The sequence below is a fragment of the Lagopus muta genome, chromosome 4 (assembly GCF_023343835.1).
Source record: "Lagopus muta isolate bLagMut1 chromosome 4, bLagMut1 primary, whole genome shotgun sequence".
In the NCBI taxonomy this organism is placed as follows: domain Eukaryota; kingdom Metazoa; phylum Chordata; class Aves; order Galliformes; family Phasianidae; genus Lagopus; species Lagopus muta.
The window spans coordinates 15,112,440-15,131,010 of NC_064436.1; the positions used below are offsets into that span (position 1 = coordinate 15,112,440).

At 39.2% G+C, this 18,571-nt stretch overlaps 1 protein-coding gene across 2 annotated transcripts; it reads left to right on the forward strand.

The window, feature by feature from the left end:
• The first annotated feature begins 1,694 nt into the window (after positions 1-1,694).
• On the forward strand, positions 1,695-18,470 carry PLK4 (polo like kinase 4). 2 transcript variants are annotated; one of them, XM_048943529.1, is made up of 16 exons: positions 1,695-1,832; positions 2,336-2,431; positions 3,199-3,294; positions 3,386-3,500; positions 5,375-6,407; positions 7,266-7,366; positions 8,695-9,065; positions 9,968-10,072; positions 10,401-10,503; positions 11,291-11,440; positions 12,274-12,404; positions 13,114-13,205; positions 13,560-13,698; positions 14,641-14,781; positions 15,210-15,316; positions 15,937-18,470. In XM_048943529.1, exons 1-16 carry the CDS (start codon positions 1,803-1,805, stop codon positions 16,034-16,036), a joined length of 2,910 nt encoding a protein of 969 aa, XP_048799486.1. In that variant the 5' UTR covers positions 1,695-1,802; the 3' UTR covers positions 16,037-18,470. The 2 variants fall into 2 exon arrangements, with proteins under 2 accessions (XP_048799486.1, XP_048799485.1); XM_048943528.1 differs by lacking the exon at positions 1,695-1,832 and adding an exon at positions 2,149-2,234.
• The last annotated feature ends 101 nt before the right edge of the window (positions 18,471-18,571 follow it).

The following is an 18,571-nucleotide window of genomic DNA, read 5'->3' on the forward strand; positions in this document are numbered from 1 at the left end:
AGAACAAGATAATTAACCCCCCCAAAAGTAACCTGGGATCATGCTATTTGCATGATATACGACACTTTTGAACACACCTGATTACAGTGCAAAACAGAAAAGGCATGAGCCATAAAACCCTTTGTCTTTTTTTTCTAATCTTTTTTTCATTACAATGAGCACATTCTAACTCATCTAGAAACTGCCTGTACAAAGAGCAAATTACAAGACTGTCTGAGTCGTGTAATACTGAGCATAGTACTGTCCATCAGTCTACAAAACACTATCTACATGGACATTTGTGTAAGTACTGACATTGCACCTCTGCCATTTTGTTCAAGGTCAAAGTCGATCTGCCTCTTTACTGATAGACCTGGATGAATTTCAATAGCAAGGCAATTATTGTTGCTCATAAAATTAGCCTGTGCCCTAAAGCACATACACTTCTCTAGCTACAGTGGCTAATATTAAAAGGCATTATTTCTATCTACAAATGTTGTCTTTTGCATGGTCATGCAGACTTTGAGTGCTGTTAATTAGCTGTGTAGCTGGCCCCAATATCAGTATGCATTGGTCATAATTTCAACACATGAACACAACTCACGCAACTTTACTCATCATATTTCAAACTAAAATTCTACCAATTTGAAAGTCCCACTTTTGCTGATGTTCCAAACTAATTATTCAAACCACTGATGATGTTTAATAGCGCACAGCTCCACAGACTAATCTATTTAGTCAGCCACACCGTTTCCTTTTTACATTTGAGGATTGTCAGTAACTGGAACATAGCACTTACCCACAATGATCAGGGACCCATTTTACAGCCACGAGAAGGAGATGATTCCATACAACTTGCAGAGCATCCTACTGGAAGGTGCAGCACGCAAAATGCTGTATTTTATTCCAGTGATGAAAGCTGGCAGGCAGCAAAAACTGTCAAGACTTACAGTCAACAAGCTGACAAAGACTGGAAAAGGTGGAATGCCACATCAGTGTATCTGCATGTCCAGAGAAGGGCAGAGAAGCTGGTGAGGGGTCTGGAGCACAAGTCTGATGAGGAGAAGCTGAGGGAACTGGAACAGCTGTGTCTGGAAAAGCATCTTGGGGAGACCTCAATGCCCTCTACAACTGCCTGACAGCAGGTTGCGGCAAGGTGCAGGTGCAGCCTCTTCTCCTAGGTAACATCAGTAGGGTGAGAAGTAACGGCCTTAAATTGCATGAGAGGTTCAGGCTGCAGACTTGGAAAAGTTCTCAGAAAGTGTGGCGATGCACTGGCACGGGCTGCCCAAAGAGGTGGTGAAGTTGGAGTCACCGTGCCTGGAGAAGTTCAAGAGCTGTGTGGATGTAGCACTGAAGGACTGAGGGTTGGCGGGCAGGAGGCGATGGGTGGGTGGCTGGACTGGATGGCGTCAGCAGTCTTTCCAACCGTAACGGTTCTACAATCCAGGACGCCGTACGCTCGGTGTTCCCTCAGCAGTGTTACATTTACCTCAGCGCCTCCTAACGGCCGACAGGGAACGGGTGCACGAGGCTCCGCGCATGCGCAACACTCATCTCTCCTCCCCCCCAAATTGAACGGTGGCGCCACAGGCCGTTCCGCGCGACGCGATTGCGTCAGACGCAGGCTCGGGCCGGGGCGGGGCCGGGGCGGTAACGGCGCGATTTTTCAAAATGGAGGCGCAGGGGGAGGGGGGCGGCCGCCGGGCCCGCGAGCGGGCAGGCCTGGCGCGAGGCGGGCGGCGGAGGGCGCCGTGATGGCGAGCCGCGCCCGCGGTCCCGAGGACAACCCCTAGCGAGACCCGAGGAGAGCGGCCGGCGCCATGGCGACCTGTATCGGCGAGACGATAGAGGTGGGCAGCGGGGGCCCGGCTCGGGCCGCCCCGCCATTTGCCGTGGGCGAGGCCGAGCCGGGCGGGGTCGTCCCCTTCCCGGGTGGGAGGCGGCCGCCGGTGTCGGCGCGGCGGTTAGGGTGGCCGGGGGCCGCCTCGAGGCGGGCCGCGGCCCGAGCCCGGCCCCCGCGGTGCCTCGGGCGGCTCGAGGCGCCGCGCATGACGCTGCCATGGCAGCGGCGTCGCGGCAGGCTCCCCTGGGAGCGGCGGGCTGGGCGGCGGGAAGGCGGCTGCCCCGCGACGCCACGGGAAGCGGCAGGCGCAGTGTGAGGAGAGGACGGCGCGGGGAGGACGACGATGCCGGGCACGGCGCTGAGCGGCCCCGCCGCCCTCTGCTTGCGCGGCCCCGAGTGTTCCGTGCGGGTACTGACCGCGTCTCTCCGGCGGTTATGGGCTGCGGGCCTTCTCGGGGGCGCACTCTCCGTCGCGCTGGGGCTGACGGCAGTTTTGTGTTCGCGTTGCAGGACTTCAAGGTGGGGAACCTCCTGGGAAAGGGCTCCTTTGCCGGGGTCTACAGAGCAGTATCCCTGAAAACCGGCCTGGAAGTGGCTATTAAAATGGTAAGGCAGCCAGCCGGGGGAATCTGTGGCTTCTGGGACCAGCAGAGGTGATTGTAGCAGGTTGGAGTGGCTGTGCCTGGACCTCTTGTTTCTGAGTAAGCAATGCTGAGAGCAGCATTTGGTCCTGGAAGGTGCAGCACAGTCGAAAAGCCCATATTGGTAACTATTAAAAGTGTTGATGTTGTTGTTAAAATGACTTGAGCTGAGATACTTGGTTGTAGTTGTACACTCATCTCTGTAATTGTAATTCAGAAATTGGCACCCACAAAAACATTGTTTAGACTGTTCAGCTGGAGAGGTCTTGAGCACAGGAGAAGCTTGCAGCTCTTTAACTTGTGATGGCCTTGAAACATTTCCCTCACTGTAAGGGCAAACCTTTACAAAAGGAACTCTTGTTTCAAATACATTTTGCTAGTTTTTATTACAACTTGTAGTACTGGCATTTATCTGCTTTTCTAATGCTAGATACCTCTAGCGTGTGTGCTTTGCGAACTCGGCACTGGATTTCTCTCAAAATTTTGCTACTGTTTATTCGTTATTTGAACGACTGTGTTTTTCTCTGTTTCTCTAAGATACTTGCATGAAAATGCATCTGTTTTGAAATGCATACTAGATTTAAAGCATCTAGTAGGCGAAACAAAAATCTTGATTGTATGTCAGGGTTTTCAGGCAAGACATGCATTGAACAGTTAAAATTTTGAGTTTGGTTAACAAAATGTATATAATCAATGCTGCACTACTTGAAAAATATTGTGATCTATTTTCAGATAGACAAAAAAGCCATGCACAAAGTGGGAATGGTACAAAGGGTTCAGAACGAGGTGAAAATACATTGTCAGCTAAAGCATCCATCTATTCTTGAGGTAAGATTCATGTATTTTTAGCAATAACTGCATATGTGACTTGCTGTGTGGTCTACAGGTATTCTAATTTCCTTGTTTTGTTTTTTTCTAGCTTTATAACTATTTTGAAGATAGCAACTATGTGTACTTGATACTTGAAATGTGTCACAATGGTGAAATGAGTAGATACATAAAGAATAGAAAGAAACCCTTTTCAGAAGATGAAGGTGAGACTTTTTTCTATGAAGCTCTTTGTATTTACATGTTGACTTATTCAGTAAGTTTGATTCCAGTGAAAGAGCACTTAAAACAGCTATCAATCTGAAACTGTACAGCTTAAAAACTTGTCAGAAGTGGTAACCTAGAGGTAAGTTATGATAAACATTTTCACTTGAATATTTCTGTGCTTTTAGTTCTGTTTACGTCCTTTGACAGTAGCATGTGCTATTTGCGGTTTCAGAGAAGCTTACCTTTATACACCAAATTACTGTATTGGCCTTCCAGATTCTAGTTCATCTTATGTAGGATCATTGAAAATCTCCAGTGTGTTCCAAATATGTGTGTAAATGAAGATAAAGCAGTTAACTCTGTACAAGTTATGTAAGGGCTAAGTTAGGAAGAAGTCCAGTATGAGGAAGAAATAATCAATTTGATGCTTGGTCTAGGATTGTTTGAAAGACTGGCAACTGAGGAGAAATCCTGCTATAGTTTTACTTCTGTTTCTCACAAAAGTCAGCAGACAAAAATAAAAATCCTATCCTAAATTTAGAGTTCACTGTCAGTAATTTTAAAACTTTAAATTGGCCATTATTCTTGTGAATAGTGTTGGCACAAGTCTGCAAAAAAAAAAAAAAGCTTTACTGCACTTACAAACTTAGTAATTTTTTTGTACAAATGAGTGTGAGAATTTCAGATGTAGTATGGATCATTGAAAGGCAAAGCAAAACAATGCAGCTCCAGAAGAAATAACAGGAAAGCAAGCTGCTGTGTGCACTGATTTACAGTGCAATCAGACATGCTGTTCTGGTTTCACCCCATTCAGGTTCATTGTTTGTTGCCTCTGCTGTTCCGAGAATTCCTGAGTTGGTCACACAGTTGGTCACTGCACTGCTGTTTTAATTTACCTTCTTGTCAGTTTCTAGTCTTATTCTGTCAAACTACTGCAATTAGTGACTTCTTTGGAAGCCGTTGTAGGGCTGGATTAAAGGGGTACTGTTACGCAGGCATCTGTTTAATCCAGGTCTGCTCCAGCAGAAGCAGTTCATATGATCATAACCGTTGTGCTGAAAGCTGATAGAACCACTGACTTGGGTTTAGGAAAAAAAAAAAAAAAGCCTGTTTCTTTGATAAGTGATTTCTGCAAATGTTTGTTCCTCTGCAATCGTTACCATCTGCAGAGAGAGAAAGGATTGTAATTTGTTTGAATGATTCTTAAAATTGCTGTAATTGAAACATAATAAATGGTGCTGTCCGAGCAGCATTGGGGTTTTGTTGTTCTTGCTGTAAGCTACAGCTTGAATGTTTCCTGAATTTCATAGAATTTATTTTATAATGTATTTTGTAACTTTCATACAATTTATAATGTATAAGAATAGAAATATTATGCCAGTATTATAAATATGGAAGGTTACTAGAAACTGAAATACTTCTGGGTTTGTCTCATCCAAATTGTCTCCTGTACTTTATAACCAGTGTATAATGAAGATGTTTGGCTTCATGTATTTGTTTCTGAAAGTGATGAGAGCAATTTAAAAATTTAAGGTCTCCGAAGCCTAATTTAAGGGAACTTCGCAGATACTTTGTTGGCCTGTGGTAATTGCATGTTTCTGTTATCACAGAAACAAATTGGATTACTGCATTACAGAATGGTATCTTATGGACTGTTGTAGAAGAGAGTAACGCTGTGTTGCTTCAAGCAAAAAAGCAGAAAGTGTTGTTCCTACCTCATTAGCATGACACTTAAACGCTGTTGTAACATCCTTGCTAGTTAAGAAAAGATAAAGGCCAGACGAGTAACAAACTTCAAAGGGTTATAATTTTCAGAGCTATGATTTCAGTTATTGCACTAAGGCTTTTGTTCTTGTTTTTGTTCTTTTGGCAGCCCGGCACTTCTTGCATCAAATTATCACGGGTATGCTGTATCTTCATTCTCATGGAATACTGCATCGGGACCTCACCCTTTCCAATCTCTTACTCACCAGTAACATGAACGTCAAGATTGCTGATTTTGGACTAGCAACTCAGTTGAAAATGCCTCATGAAAAGCATTATACCATGTGTGGAACTCCGAATTACATTTCGCCAGAGATAGCCACAAGGAGTCCACATGGACTTGAGTCTGATGTATGGTCTTTGGGCTGTATGTTTTACACTCTTCTTATTGGAAAGCCTCCTTTTGACACTGACACGGTGAAGAACACGCTGAATAAAGTAGTATTAGCAGATTATGAAATGCCAGCCTTTTTGTCCAGAGAGGCACAAGACCTTATACATAAATTACTTCGCAAAAATCCAGCAGATCGTTTGAGTCTTTCCTCTGTGTTGGATCATCCTTTTATGTCCAGGTGTAGCTCTGCTCGGAGCAAAGATTCAGGAACTTCAGAAGATTCCATGGACAGTGGAAATGCTACTATCTCTACCACGTTTACAGGCTCTTCCAGCATCAGTACCAGTGGCTGCTTGAAGGAGAAGAAGAAGCTGTTAGTGGGACAGCCGCTCCCAAATAAAATTACTTTTTTTCCTAAAAACAAGAATCCCAGTAACGCTTCATCTGTCGATGGGAGTGGTTCTTTTCATCAGTGGGGAATTCAAGGGAAAGAAACTGGTGCAGGTGGCAGGGGAAGAGTCATGCAACTTGCTGAAGAGAGACCGCATTCCCGCTACCTCCGAAGAGCCCACTCCTCAGATAGGTCTGGCACATCCCACAGTCAGACTCAAGGAATATCACATGTCGTTGAGAGGTGTCACTCCATGGAACTGCTTTCCAAGCCTAGAGGAGGAACAAGGGAAAACACAGAATGCTTTTCGCCTGCGAGCAGTTACACTGATGTGGGAGAAATATTCAAGGAAAAGACTTCTGGTAGTTCTGGCTCTTTTGAAGGGCAAATATCTCCACCTGTGAAAGATCAACCACAGTAAGAATGAGTTCTTATTATGATGAAATTTAGAGTTATCTTATGTTAGAAGCATTTCTTTACTTGGAACTAGACTGCGTTAAACACCAAAAGTCTCAATGCTTGTAGCTGGAATACAGCACAAAAAGGGTAATATTTGATGCTTTTGCTATGGAGACGTTCACCTTCTGCCTGCCCCCTGTCTTACAGTTCTTAGATGCAGCGTGTGTACCAGCTGGACTGTAGCTTTTATTTATCCTGCTAGAGCTCTACTAATTATTTACTTCCTTGTATAGCAATCTGAGTTCTTTATTCTCCACAGTGACTGTAGTGGAGACCCTTGCTGACTTCTCCTTGTAGAAGAGACAGAGATGAGAGGAGAAGTCATTATGTGCATGACTGCCAACATACGTACTTGCTGCTCTGGGATGTTTCAGTTCATCTTTAGCAGTGCTTTATACCAAGACAAGATTTAAAAAAAATATATAAGTTAAGGATTATACAATGAGCAACACTTTCCCTCCCAGAAAGGAGGAAACAAACAAACAAAAATATATATATAGGCAAATATAATGACCTGAAACTTATTTCTGTGTTTGTATTTCCTGCATGAGAACTCTGGTTTCTTTACAAACCAGCCCAGGTGTCCACACAAGGGATGCTAGGGTGTTGGTGTTAGATGGAGGTCTGATCTTTTCTGTGCACTGCTGTGCAACACAAACCTTTCTCATAATCTTAATCTTTGAATTCCCGGAAGTTTCTTTCCTGTTTCAATATAAGGTATATTTTGAGTTGTCTCTTCTGCAGTTGTAACATTGTAACACTTGTGCAAGCATTGTTGATGTAGTCTTGATTACATATGTAACTTCTATTTTGCAGCTCAAATTTTCTCTATCCAATGAAGCCCCCCCCTGGTTTGTTAGAGCAGAAGTCCCAGGCTGAAACCATGCAGCAGTGGCTTGGAAGCATGCAGACGAACGGTGAGTTATGAATCAGTCATGTATCTCTGCACTTGAGGTAGAGTTGTAACCTGTAACTATTTCTGCTGTTTTTCTAAATTTTATTTCTTTGAACTTAGAAGGGATTCGCCACATAACTGTGATGCTGGAATGTAGTACTAGCATCCTAAATATTGGTGATGGACTTCAGAAGACTTTTTAGATAGTACTCTTCCCAAGTTGTTGGATTGATGTAATGAGCCATACATAACTGCCTTCAGAAGAGTGGAGAAACTGTTATTTGAATGCTTCGCTTACCAAAATGTGATTGTTTTCTTTTTCAGCATTTTAGCAAAAACAAATCAAGACACAAAGAAGAAAACTAATTTTTAGAACCTACCCTTGTTATTGAGTCCTTATCTGGACTTGTAAATAAAACGACAAGATTGGCAGGTGACTCAAAAGCTCTGTTAGTTTAGATGGGCAAATAAATAAGCCTTGAAAGAAGATGTGACCTCAGTGAAAGAGAGAAAGATAATGAGGGTGCAGAAGGAGGGGTGGAGGAAAGGACAAAAGGCACAGAAGGGAAGGAGGTGTTCTTGTCCTGCATTGTGTTACATCATTTTCAAATAATGAAATTTAATCATAAAATGAAATCATAAATCCATTCATGCCTTTTTTTTGGTTCTGATATTACTGGACTCCTTACTTCTTACCTATAGGAAACTGGAATCATGTGACATATGGTCCAGATAATCCTATTTAATTTTTGGTTGTTTCTCAGCTGTTCTACAACATGGCAGGAATGGGTTGCTTAATTGGGTGAGGCACCTTTGTTATTTAAGCCCTCAGTCATGGGCTTAAATATCAGAAGTAGAGAAGGAGTAATAGGAAACTGAAGTTCAAAAATAGTCTTTTTTTCTTTTAAACAAGTAACTGGAAGGCTTTTAGCATGCACATTTAACATTTGGAATATTAAAAACACAGTTGATGTTAAACACTATTGTTAGCTAACTTGAAACATGTTAATCTTAGTGGTTATCTGGATGGCAGCTAATTAATTATCTTCCAACAGATTGATTGTTGAAGTCTTATGATTTTGTTTCACATTGCTTTTGTGAGGTGATTTGACATATAATAAGGCTGTCATAACAAATAAATTTATGACAACCTTAATTTTAAATAAACTTTTTTGAAATAACCATTGAAATTCTGTGAGGTCTAATATTGATTGAACTGAGTATTAAATAAATCACATTGCCTGCTTAAATAAGCTGCCTAAGATTTTGAAGAGCTTTTCAAAATATAGTACCAATTTTTGGCTTGCTAAGTCTCTTGAAATCTCCAATGTTCTTCTACAATGCTTTCAGCTCAGCTGAGACCACCTGAAGACCTGATTGGTAACAGTAATGCACATGGAGGCTTTCGGTATCATCTGGGTATGCAGCAAGATACATCGAGGAATGGATGGAACACCTTAAAGGATATCCGGGATCATGATGCATCCCATGATTATTCACATTCTTTGGATCAGAGAAAACCAAACAAATATATTCCCGAAGTGCTCTGCCAATCTGGAAAGGCTCAGACATCTTCATGTGGCCTTTGGCCGGCTTCAGAGCAAAACCAAGCATGGGGCCAAGAACCATCAGCACGTCAGAAACCTACACTGCGAAGTATAGTCTCACCTCTCAGTGCTTACAGGCTAAAACCAATCAGGCAAAAAACAAAAAATGCAGTGGTATGTATCCATTTTTAAAACTGAAGTTTAAAATACATGAATGCCTTTTTAAAAATCACTTAGGAAACCAAATTTTTTTCCTAAAAATCTATAGGTAAAGTTAGGTTATATGAATTTATACTGCTATTAATTTAGTTCAGAAATATTAGTGAAATTCATTGTAGTTTTTCTGAATATGGACTTACTGCAACCTTATGGCCACTTACAGCAAGTACTGTCGCTGCAATGCTTTTAGCTTACAAGCAAAGACAAACCTACAAGAAGGACCTAAGAACTACTGGACACATGTATATTGCCTACAGTTTCAAATATCCAGACTGCTTATCTGTGCAAGTTGCACTTAAACTTTTGATATGGTTAAAACACTAATACTTCTACAGATCATGTGAATAAATGAGTTGTTATTAATATGTAAAGAGTTTTGCTCTCCAGTACTTGAACATTTAAGTGCTGCTTTCTTCTTTTTTTTGTAAATGAGGGAGAAAACAAATCAAGTTCCGTTAATTCCTCTGATTGCGTGAGTGCTCTGGTTGTTGTTCCTGCTATCCAATTTCTGCCTGTTGTTCCATTTCCTACCGTCTTGCTCATCTCTTCTTCTTGTTCCATTTCTTATTATTTGCTTTTAAGAGCATAATACAGCTGACCTGTCTTGGTTTGGTTTGTCACTTAGCCACATCCTCCCTGACCAGGTTTGTACCATGAAGAAACTTTCTGTATTAATCTAGAAATTAGTGTGAGAAGTATTTAACAGTTTGCAGTATATTCTAGAAATATTCTGTTGCATGTGTTTCTAGAATAAAGCTGTGTTTATAAGACATTTGTGGAAAGAATGTGAACTCAGCCTGCTAGGAAGTAAATTTTTTTTCCAGTTTAACTTGCTTGTTTTGTTTTAAATGTTCTAGGTGAGCATTCTAGATACTGGGGAGGTGTGTATGGAGTTTATAAAAGAACACCATTCACAAGAATTTGTGAAAGAAGTTCTCAGAATATCTTGTGATGGAAATATGGTAAGAATTTGTAGTTTATTTAACGTTATTCCAAGTGCTTGCTTGTTTTCTTTCAGTGTTTGTTTTTTTTGTGGGTTTTTTTTTTTTTTTAATTCAAGCAGTTATGTGCTTGGAAATGCTTTGTCAATATGTGTGCAGACATGAGCTCTCCCTTGCTCCCATGCACTGCCACAGCACAGCCCTGTGGATTTGGACTTACGGAAGCATTGTTGAAAGATGCTGCCATTAAATAATCAATTAGAGGAGTTCATTGTAAATTATGTTAAACCATGCCTTTCTTCCATGGAAGTTGCAACTATAAATAGATATTTTTTTCTCTCTTTTGTAGATTGCAGTTTATCACCCGAATGAAGGAAGAGGCTTCCTTCTTGACGACAGGCCGCCCATTCTTCCTGAGGACAGCTGTATGTATAATTTCGACAATTTGCCAGGTAATGTGACATTTATTTTTAAACCATGATGACTAATGTGATGCTTAAATGAATCTGGAGGCTTTTACCCTCTGCTTCTCACATAATCAGGAGGATGAAACTCCCTTCAGAATGAGAGTCCAAGTAGTTTTACTGGAAGCTTTTCTGAAATTTGCTGAGAACATGAACACGTTTTTATGGAAGTGATAAAGAACTGCTTACCCTCTTTACCATGCAGTGTACTAAGCTTGAGATTATAATTATTTTTATATATTATAATATTTTTATTATTCACATTGGAAACTGTTTAAGTATTACTTGAAGAAATGTCAAGTGAACTTTAAAAAGCGTTATCTCTAATTTGCACTTCCTAATACTTATATAGCAGGGGGTGAGAAGGGGAAAAAGATATTTGAAAGCATTGACAGACTACTTAATACAAACAAGTAAAGGGCAAACCTAACCTAACTACAAGTTCTTAAAAGAAATACTGTTCTAATTGGAGAGAGAAGTCAGGTTTCACCTGGAGCCATGAAGCCAGCTGGACAATGATAGCTACTTAAATGATGCATGCAGAATTTTGCTCTTTTACACCAATGTTCTGAACTACTTTGATTGAAGAAACAGCATCTCAAGTTGTATGTTTTTGGTGAATTGGTGGAAATTAAACTCAGTTTCTTTCGTATTTGTGTCAACCACTGAAATATTACTTAGGACATTCAGCTATAAAATAGATATTCAAGCTAGTGCACAGTGTTTTATCTGACAAGTGATAAATGTTTTCAAATATTGTCGTCTTTTGTTTTAGAAAAGTACTGGAAAAAGTACCAGTATGCAGCCAAGTTTGTACAGTTAGTGAGAACAAAAACCCCCAAAGTTACATTCTACACAAGATATGCCAAGTGCATGTTGATGGAAAATTCACCTCCTGCAGATGTTGAAATATGTTTTTATGATGGTATGTATTCATTTTTGCAATTATGCCAAGTGATGTTTAAAACACTGAAATACTGTTAAACAGTGGATGCTTCAGGTTGGAGAAATGCAAGAAACATGATCTTTATCACTCTGTCTTTATCCTAGCGCTCAAAGATCAGATATTCATTAGTTTGTTTCTGGTATCTTCTTCAGTGAGTGCATTACAAAGGTATTATTGACCTACGTGTTTTCTTGTATAAGATCTTTGGCTCTACTTTTGGGAGTTAACCTGTTTACTGAAATCTGTGTTCCTGCTTCTCCAAGCTTGCCTTTGATTTCCACTGTCAACTTCAGAAAGCAGATGGCCACCTTCTCTAGCTGTGCCTTTAATAAGCCAGACTGCACTGACTTGTTTTCTCATCACAGGCTTCTGTGAACTAGTTGAATTTGCCACATGTAGATAAACCTCAATGTAAGTTACGATGAAAAAATTATGTAGGTAACAGTTCTGTGACTGAGGATCTGCTATCGAGAGAATGATGTCAAATACTAATAGGTCGTATTAACCAATTTTTGGCAATGCTGTTAGATACACTAATTTTATCTCAGATGAATGTTTAGAAAGGCAGTTCTTACAACGTGATAAATGCATGATTCAGCCTGTTTAAGCAGTGATCTCTGAGCATGGAGGGTATTCCACTAATGTCACAGTTCCAGTTGAAGTTACAGAGCTCATCCAGAGGTGGTTGTATTATTGAAGTAATTCTTAAGTTAGTGAACTGCATTTCAATTGAGTGGAATGTAATGGCACGGATGTGTATTTCATAAATACTGGCACTGTATGCAAATCAGACTAGAAAATGCTTTTTACAGGAGCAAAGATACACAAGACAGCTGGTATCACTCGTGTGATTGAAAAATCAGGGAAATCCTTCACTTTGAAAGGAGAAAATGAAACAGGTTTGAAGAAGGAAATGCAAGTATATATGGATCATGCAAATGAGGTAAATGGCTTGTTGCCTTTCAAATGCAAAGCAGCCTTAAGAAATTAGATATTCTTTCACAAATGTGCTTCTAATGTCACTTTGCGTATTTTTCATAACAGAGATAAGAGGTGGAAAGGGGCTTGTGGTGGTGACTGATATTTGTTTTTGTTTTTTAAAGAGCAAATATTGATGTAGGGATAACAGTTACGCTTGCCCCACAGTGAAGACTTAAAGAAAACTCTTACTAGAGTTTTTCTTTGCCTTAATGAAGGGATTAAACAGATCGTGCAAAGCTGCTTTACACAGTTCTTGAGAATACAACAGAACTGCTCATGCTTAACTGGGTTGCCCGCTATCTCTTCTCATGTTTCAAGTCACTCAGTTAGCAATCACAAAAGTAGTTGCTATGTCTTTGAACTTCAGAAATGGTAAAAACATCAAAAAATTCCAATTCAGCCTGTCCTCTGTGACTTTGCGAATAGAATGTAGGGATCTGTTATTCCCCTCTCTAATCCTTCTGAAAGTGGAGGAGATGTGGATCAAGGGCATAATGCCAAATGTGCTGAAATTACCTGGGACTCTTGTGGTAGTATAGTTGTTTTGTTTTTAATGGCTATTAATATTCTGGAAGAAAGCATTTCCCTACATAGGCTCACCTGCCACAGTAAACATGTGAAACAATTAGACTGTTCTCATTCAAACCTGAACAAGCTCAATCTAATTTCAGGGACATCGCATATGCCTTGCACTGGAATCTGCTATTTTGGAAGAAGAAAAAAGGAGTGAAAGTGTTCCATTTTTTCCAATAATTGTTGGAAGGTAACATTTTGACCAGTACATATTGATGCGCTTCACTGTTCCTTCTAAGCAGCCTTATGCAGCTAATGGAAGCAAAGCCAGGGCTGTTTAGCAAAGGTTCATAGTCATTAGCAGAATAATCACTGTTCTTGTGGCATGTGTCAAAATGCTGGTTTGGTCCTGCATACCTTCCTTTGGTACTAGGACAAAAAAAACCCCAAACTAACAACTAGCATGTATATTAACGAGTCTGCAGAAGACTGGTGTCATCAAGTGTAGCCTGTGGTTTATGGAATGAAAAGCTAGGTCTTCTTGCTTGCTACTTCAGTCCCTTTGGGAAAGGTAATTTTCCCCCTTGTCTCATTGTTTTTCCAGAAAACCTGGCAATACTGAATCTCCAAAGGCAATACTGCCTCTGTTATTGGACAACACCAACTGTTCAAAAGAAGTTACAGCACTGGACAGAAATACAGCTGCCAGTTCTAACCCAATTCAAACTCCAAACTGTACTCCTGTAAGTACACGAACATACAGCAAACACTGTCCAGTAGGAATTGAAAAACTGCAGGCCTATTTGAAATAATGCAATTGTTATGAATGTTTGCCTTTACTAACCATCTGTAAGCATACTAAGTGGAAATTTTTGCTTTCAATTAATTTGTCATGTATAAATTTGAAATGGACTTCTCAAATGATGTCCTCCAAAGCTTTCTCACAAATGTTTCCTGGGAACTTAGCTTGAAAATTGCATTCTCATGTTACACAGAACAGTCTTGAATTTGGCTTTGAATGGCTCGGATTTGCTATCAGGCCTGTGTAGCAAATAGCAGTCACTTAGGATGCTAGCAGTTGAGGCTAACAGTCTGAGAAGGTGCTGCATTTCTTTTGTTTTGGTTTTTTTTTTTTCAAGTTTTAAGTGTAAATATTTGTCTGTTTTCAACGGACTCTATATGTGCTATATGATTCCATGACAGAACTGTGATTAAGATTCAATAATCTAGTCCTCAAGTAATAGCAGTATCTTCATTTCCATAAAAAAACAAAAACAAAACAAAAACAAACAAACAAAAAAAAACCCCACCACAATAAACCTGTCCAAATGGTCAGCTGAATGGAGGCAATTTCATAACTTAATATGTGCAGAACAACTTTCCTAAAGATGGATTGAACTTCCTGACAATCAAATATGGGAAGAATGAGTTTTAAGTAGGAAATTTGCTTAGGACAGAGTTTCACTGATTCCCCATTTTCATAATACTGAGCCTTAGTGTAGAAAAAGTCCTCGGACATCTCATAGGCTTTTCACACATAATGCTGTTAAATGAAGCGTGTGGGGTAAATCTCTGTACATAGGAAAAGATTAAAGAAACAAGGGTGGTAATTAGCCGCTATAGTTGGTGTATAATCTGTTGGTCTTAAAAGTAAGACTGCTAATGCTGCCATTTCTGGGTTTTAGGTGGTGTCATATGAAAAGTCTACACTTAAGGCCAACGCTGCTGAAAGCACGTGCTCCTCCATTCATCAGACAGAATGCAGCCCAAATTCAGCTCAACTTCTGAAGTCAGTCTTCGTGAAAAATGTTGGTTGGGCTTCACAGGTGATAAAGGAGTCTTTTTTTTTTTTTTTTTTTTTAAAATGAGCTTTTAAAATGTGATTTGTGAAGTATATATTGTAGAGAGTTGTGCTCTGCTACAGAGATAAGAAAATTGTGCAAAGATCTTGTCAAGTAAGCATGTTAGATAAATACTGTGGTGAACTACATAAACTGAAAAACCAAAGTAATGCCAGTTGGGTATTTTATTTGCAGCTGTCACAGGTCTCTTATGGCTACTACTAACGCCTATTAGAGTGCTTTCTATCATTCACATTTCCCTCTAGATAAAAGCTGAAGTTGTTAAAATACAGTTTGCTTATGTAGAAGTAAATGTGCTATGACAAAGCATTTCAGCTTCATTTAATAGAGTAATTCTAAATGTGTTATCTTTTTTTTTTTTATCTTTCCAAATGATATTGCACTCGTGTTAGCTGACCAGTGGAGCAGTGTGGGTTCAGTTTAATGATGGATCCCAATTGGTAGCCCAAGCAGGTGTTTCTTCTATCACTTACACCTCTCCAGATGGCCAGACAACTAGGTGAGTGTCACTAGTGTCACTTGAAAAAAGTAAACTTTATAACTGTTGCTTTTTGTTGCTGTTAAAACTTAGCTTTTCATCATCTCTTCAGCTGATTAGCTTACATAAGCTTTATGAATAAAAGCACAGAATTTAAGGTAACAAATGGTGAAGATTCCTGTTTAGTCTCAGGAAACAGCTACTGCATTTAAAAGAGGGAGGGGAAGACAATCTTTTATCCTTAATTTTTTTTTTTTTTTTTTCCCTTGTAAGATACTGCTAGTTCAGGGAAAATGTGTTGGGGAGGTAACACATCAACATGGATGCACAGACCAAAAGTAATCAGATGAAGTTTTGGACATAATTTGGATGCAGGGCATTTGCCTCAGTCATACAGCCATACAGTAATATGCTTCCTCTGTGTGAAGTTGAAGATGGTAACATATAACCTGGATATTATTATAGCTTACCAGTATTTTTAGATGTACTTATTCTGAAATAATTTTTCAGTTAAATACATACAGGGATGGGAGGGAAACAGGACTTAAGCCTTCAAGTTCCAGTTAATTTGTCTATCTTAGATATACATACCTGATTTAGAGGTTTGCATTTGAATTTCATGTTCTTATTTGCTTTTGCAGGTATGGAGAAAATGATAAGTTGCCAGAATACATCAAAGAGAAGTTGCACTGTCTGTCTTCTATTCTTGTGATGTTTACCAATCCAACAGGTCCCCACTGATAAAAGCAAAGCAGGTCTTTGGGCACAAGAGCTTAATAAACACACTCACTGACATGAAAGTGACTGATTTTCCTAAGCTTATCCAGAAATTCTTCAAAATTCTGGTTTTAAAAAAAAAAAATAGGAAGGGAAAGGTTGTTCTACAATTTTTTTTTGTAAGATACTTTACAAGCACATTTTTCCTCAAAATGATGGATGAACTTGCTCAAGCAAAACATTGAGCAGCTTAATTCTATATGACCTCACATTTTTGGAAATAATCTTCTCTATTTTTTTTGTTCCCCCACTGCTTACTCAGTGATGATAATCAAGGAAAACATATCTGGCTGTTGAAGTGTTTGTGTTTGTAAATAACTTGTATTTTTACCTCTTACAAGTAATATATGTAAATATGTACATGTTTTATACCTTTTTGTTTTTATTTTTGTAGCAGCAGCTTTTAAATTCCCTGCACAAGCATTTTATACCCCCAAAAAATAAATGCAGTGGTAAGCGTTCAGCTCTCTTTGTTTCATGTTCAAGTTCACTGAGATCTTTTCCTGTAACTAGTAAAGTTCAACTGTACCAGAAGCTCATGTGTTACTTTAGAGTATCATATGTTAGCATACAGATGGGTGAAGTTCAGGGCAAATAACTATGAAAACCAAAGCTTCTTCTCACTTGCTGAGCTGAGCATTCGCACAGTGGTTTTGTATGTTTAGTATTCTACCCCTGGGCTACAGGTAACTGAAGAATGTATAGATGAAATTTCATAGGAAAGCAAATTATACATTCTGAACTGATTCCATTTGTTATATAATCGTCAGTTCTTATTAACTACAGACACTTAGTGCGATTCATAATATGTAAACTATCATAAGTAAGTAACAAACTGAACCAGCGCTGTGAGTAGCTGTTTGAAAGCATTTCTTATGTGTTGATACTCCCATTATTATTACTCATGGATAGAATGTGAGCATTCTTTCAGCTTTGTGATAAAACAGGTAGGCTGCAAGGCAGTCAGTGCTTTTAAAATATTTCTGTAGTCTTTTAATTATAGTTTGCCTGCCATTCATAGTACCAATTCACCCTTGATGATGTGTGGGCCATCTCTGTGTTTAAAAACTTGTAGTATTGCTCACACTGAAAATCTTCAGGCATAATCTACTTGGGTGTGCCAACTCAGTGTACATACAGTTGAGACAAGCATACGTAGCCAACACCAAAAAGTGAAAATGGCATAAATGCTTAGAAAATGGTTCAACTAATTTACAAAGAAATGTGACAGGGAGGTAAGTGCAGTTAAATCACAGTATAGACCAGAAAACCTTTCAGCAACAAGAATAGTTTACAAGATTCCAAGGCTGATAACCTGTAACAATCATGCAGCAGCTTAAACAACAGTGGAATTGGTGAAAATAAAACTCTTGTGGCAAAAGCATTTGAAAACCTGCAATCAATGTATTGTTAAGATGTAGTAAGTTTTCTGAATATTTACCGGTTTTATCCTTAATCCTTGAAAATAATAAAAATGCTACTGCTACATGCTTTGTCCTAACAGTCAGCACAAACTTGGTAGTAGAATACAAAATTCTAATTGCTGCTAGCCTCCTTGATAACAATTTCTAGACTCTAGTTTCTCATGTCCAAAGAACTCGTGAGTGATGTAACTCTAAGTTTTTCTTTGTTTTCACCACTAATGTAGCAAAGTCATTTTTCATAACATCTTGCAATTCTGCAGCAAGAAATACTGCATTCACTTGAGTAGGTATTGAAATAATCATCTTTTAATTCTGTAGTCATTCAGTGCTTTAACAGTTAAGTAAGATTACTTTATTACATTTAATATAGTAAGGAAACATCAGATAGCTGCTGTTTAACATACCTACTACAACTTGTATTTACTGCATTTATTTCAGGTTTTTCTTCCCCAGTAGGACTGAAACAGCAAGTGAACACATAGATTAACTTAGGCTCTGTTAAGAATGAAAAATAATTCACTTTTTGAAGTAAAAATAATTGATTCAAAGGTAAACCTGTTTCTTGCACTACATTATCAGAAAATAAGTCTACAGAAAATAGTCAACATCTAAAGAACCATCAGTTTCTTCCTTTTTCCTTAATTAGCATTAGTTCAGACTGATCACTCAGTGGTGGCACAGTGCACAGTTTCATTACCAACAATGGAAGTGTACATTATTATGCTTAGTAATTCCTTCTTAGAGAGTAAGGTTATGAAAAGCTATGTATACTCTTCTCTGTGCAGGTTAACCTTGCTATAAAAAGGCATTCAACACAACAGTACCAAAACAGTGTATTAATTACTATAGTTCAAGTAAGTCACCAAGATGAATTTTTCAATGGCTCCTAACCAACTTAAATAGCTAAATCCCACCTATTTTTGTGAAGTAGGCACCTGTTTCCTCTACAGTTGTCACACTTCAAGTCCTTGCATTGCCAATAAAGGGTTCCGAGTAAGACATTTCGTATGAACCAGTGCTCAGAAGCTAGCAAACCAGCATCCAGTAGTATAATTTACGTAGTGATTTTTCTGTA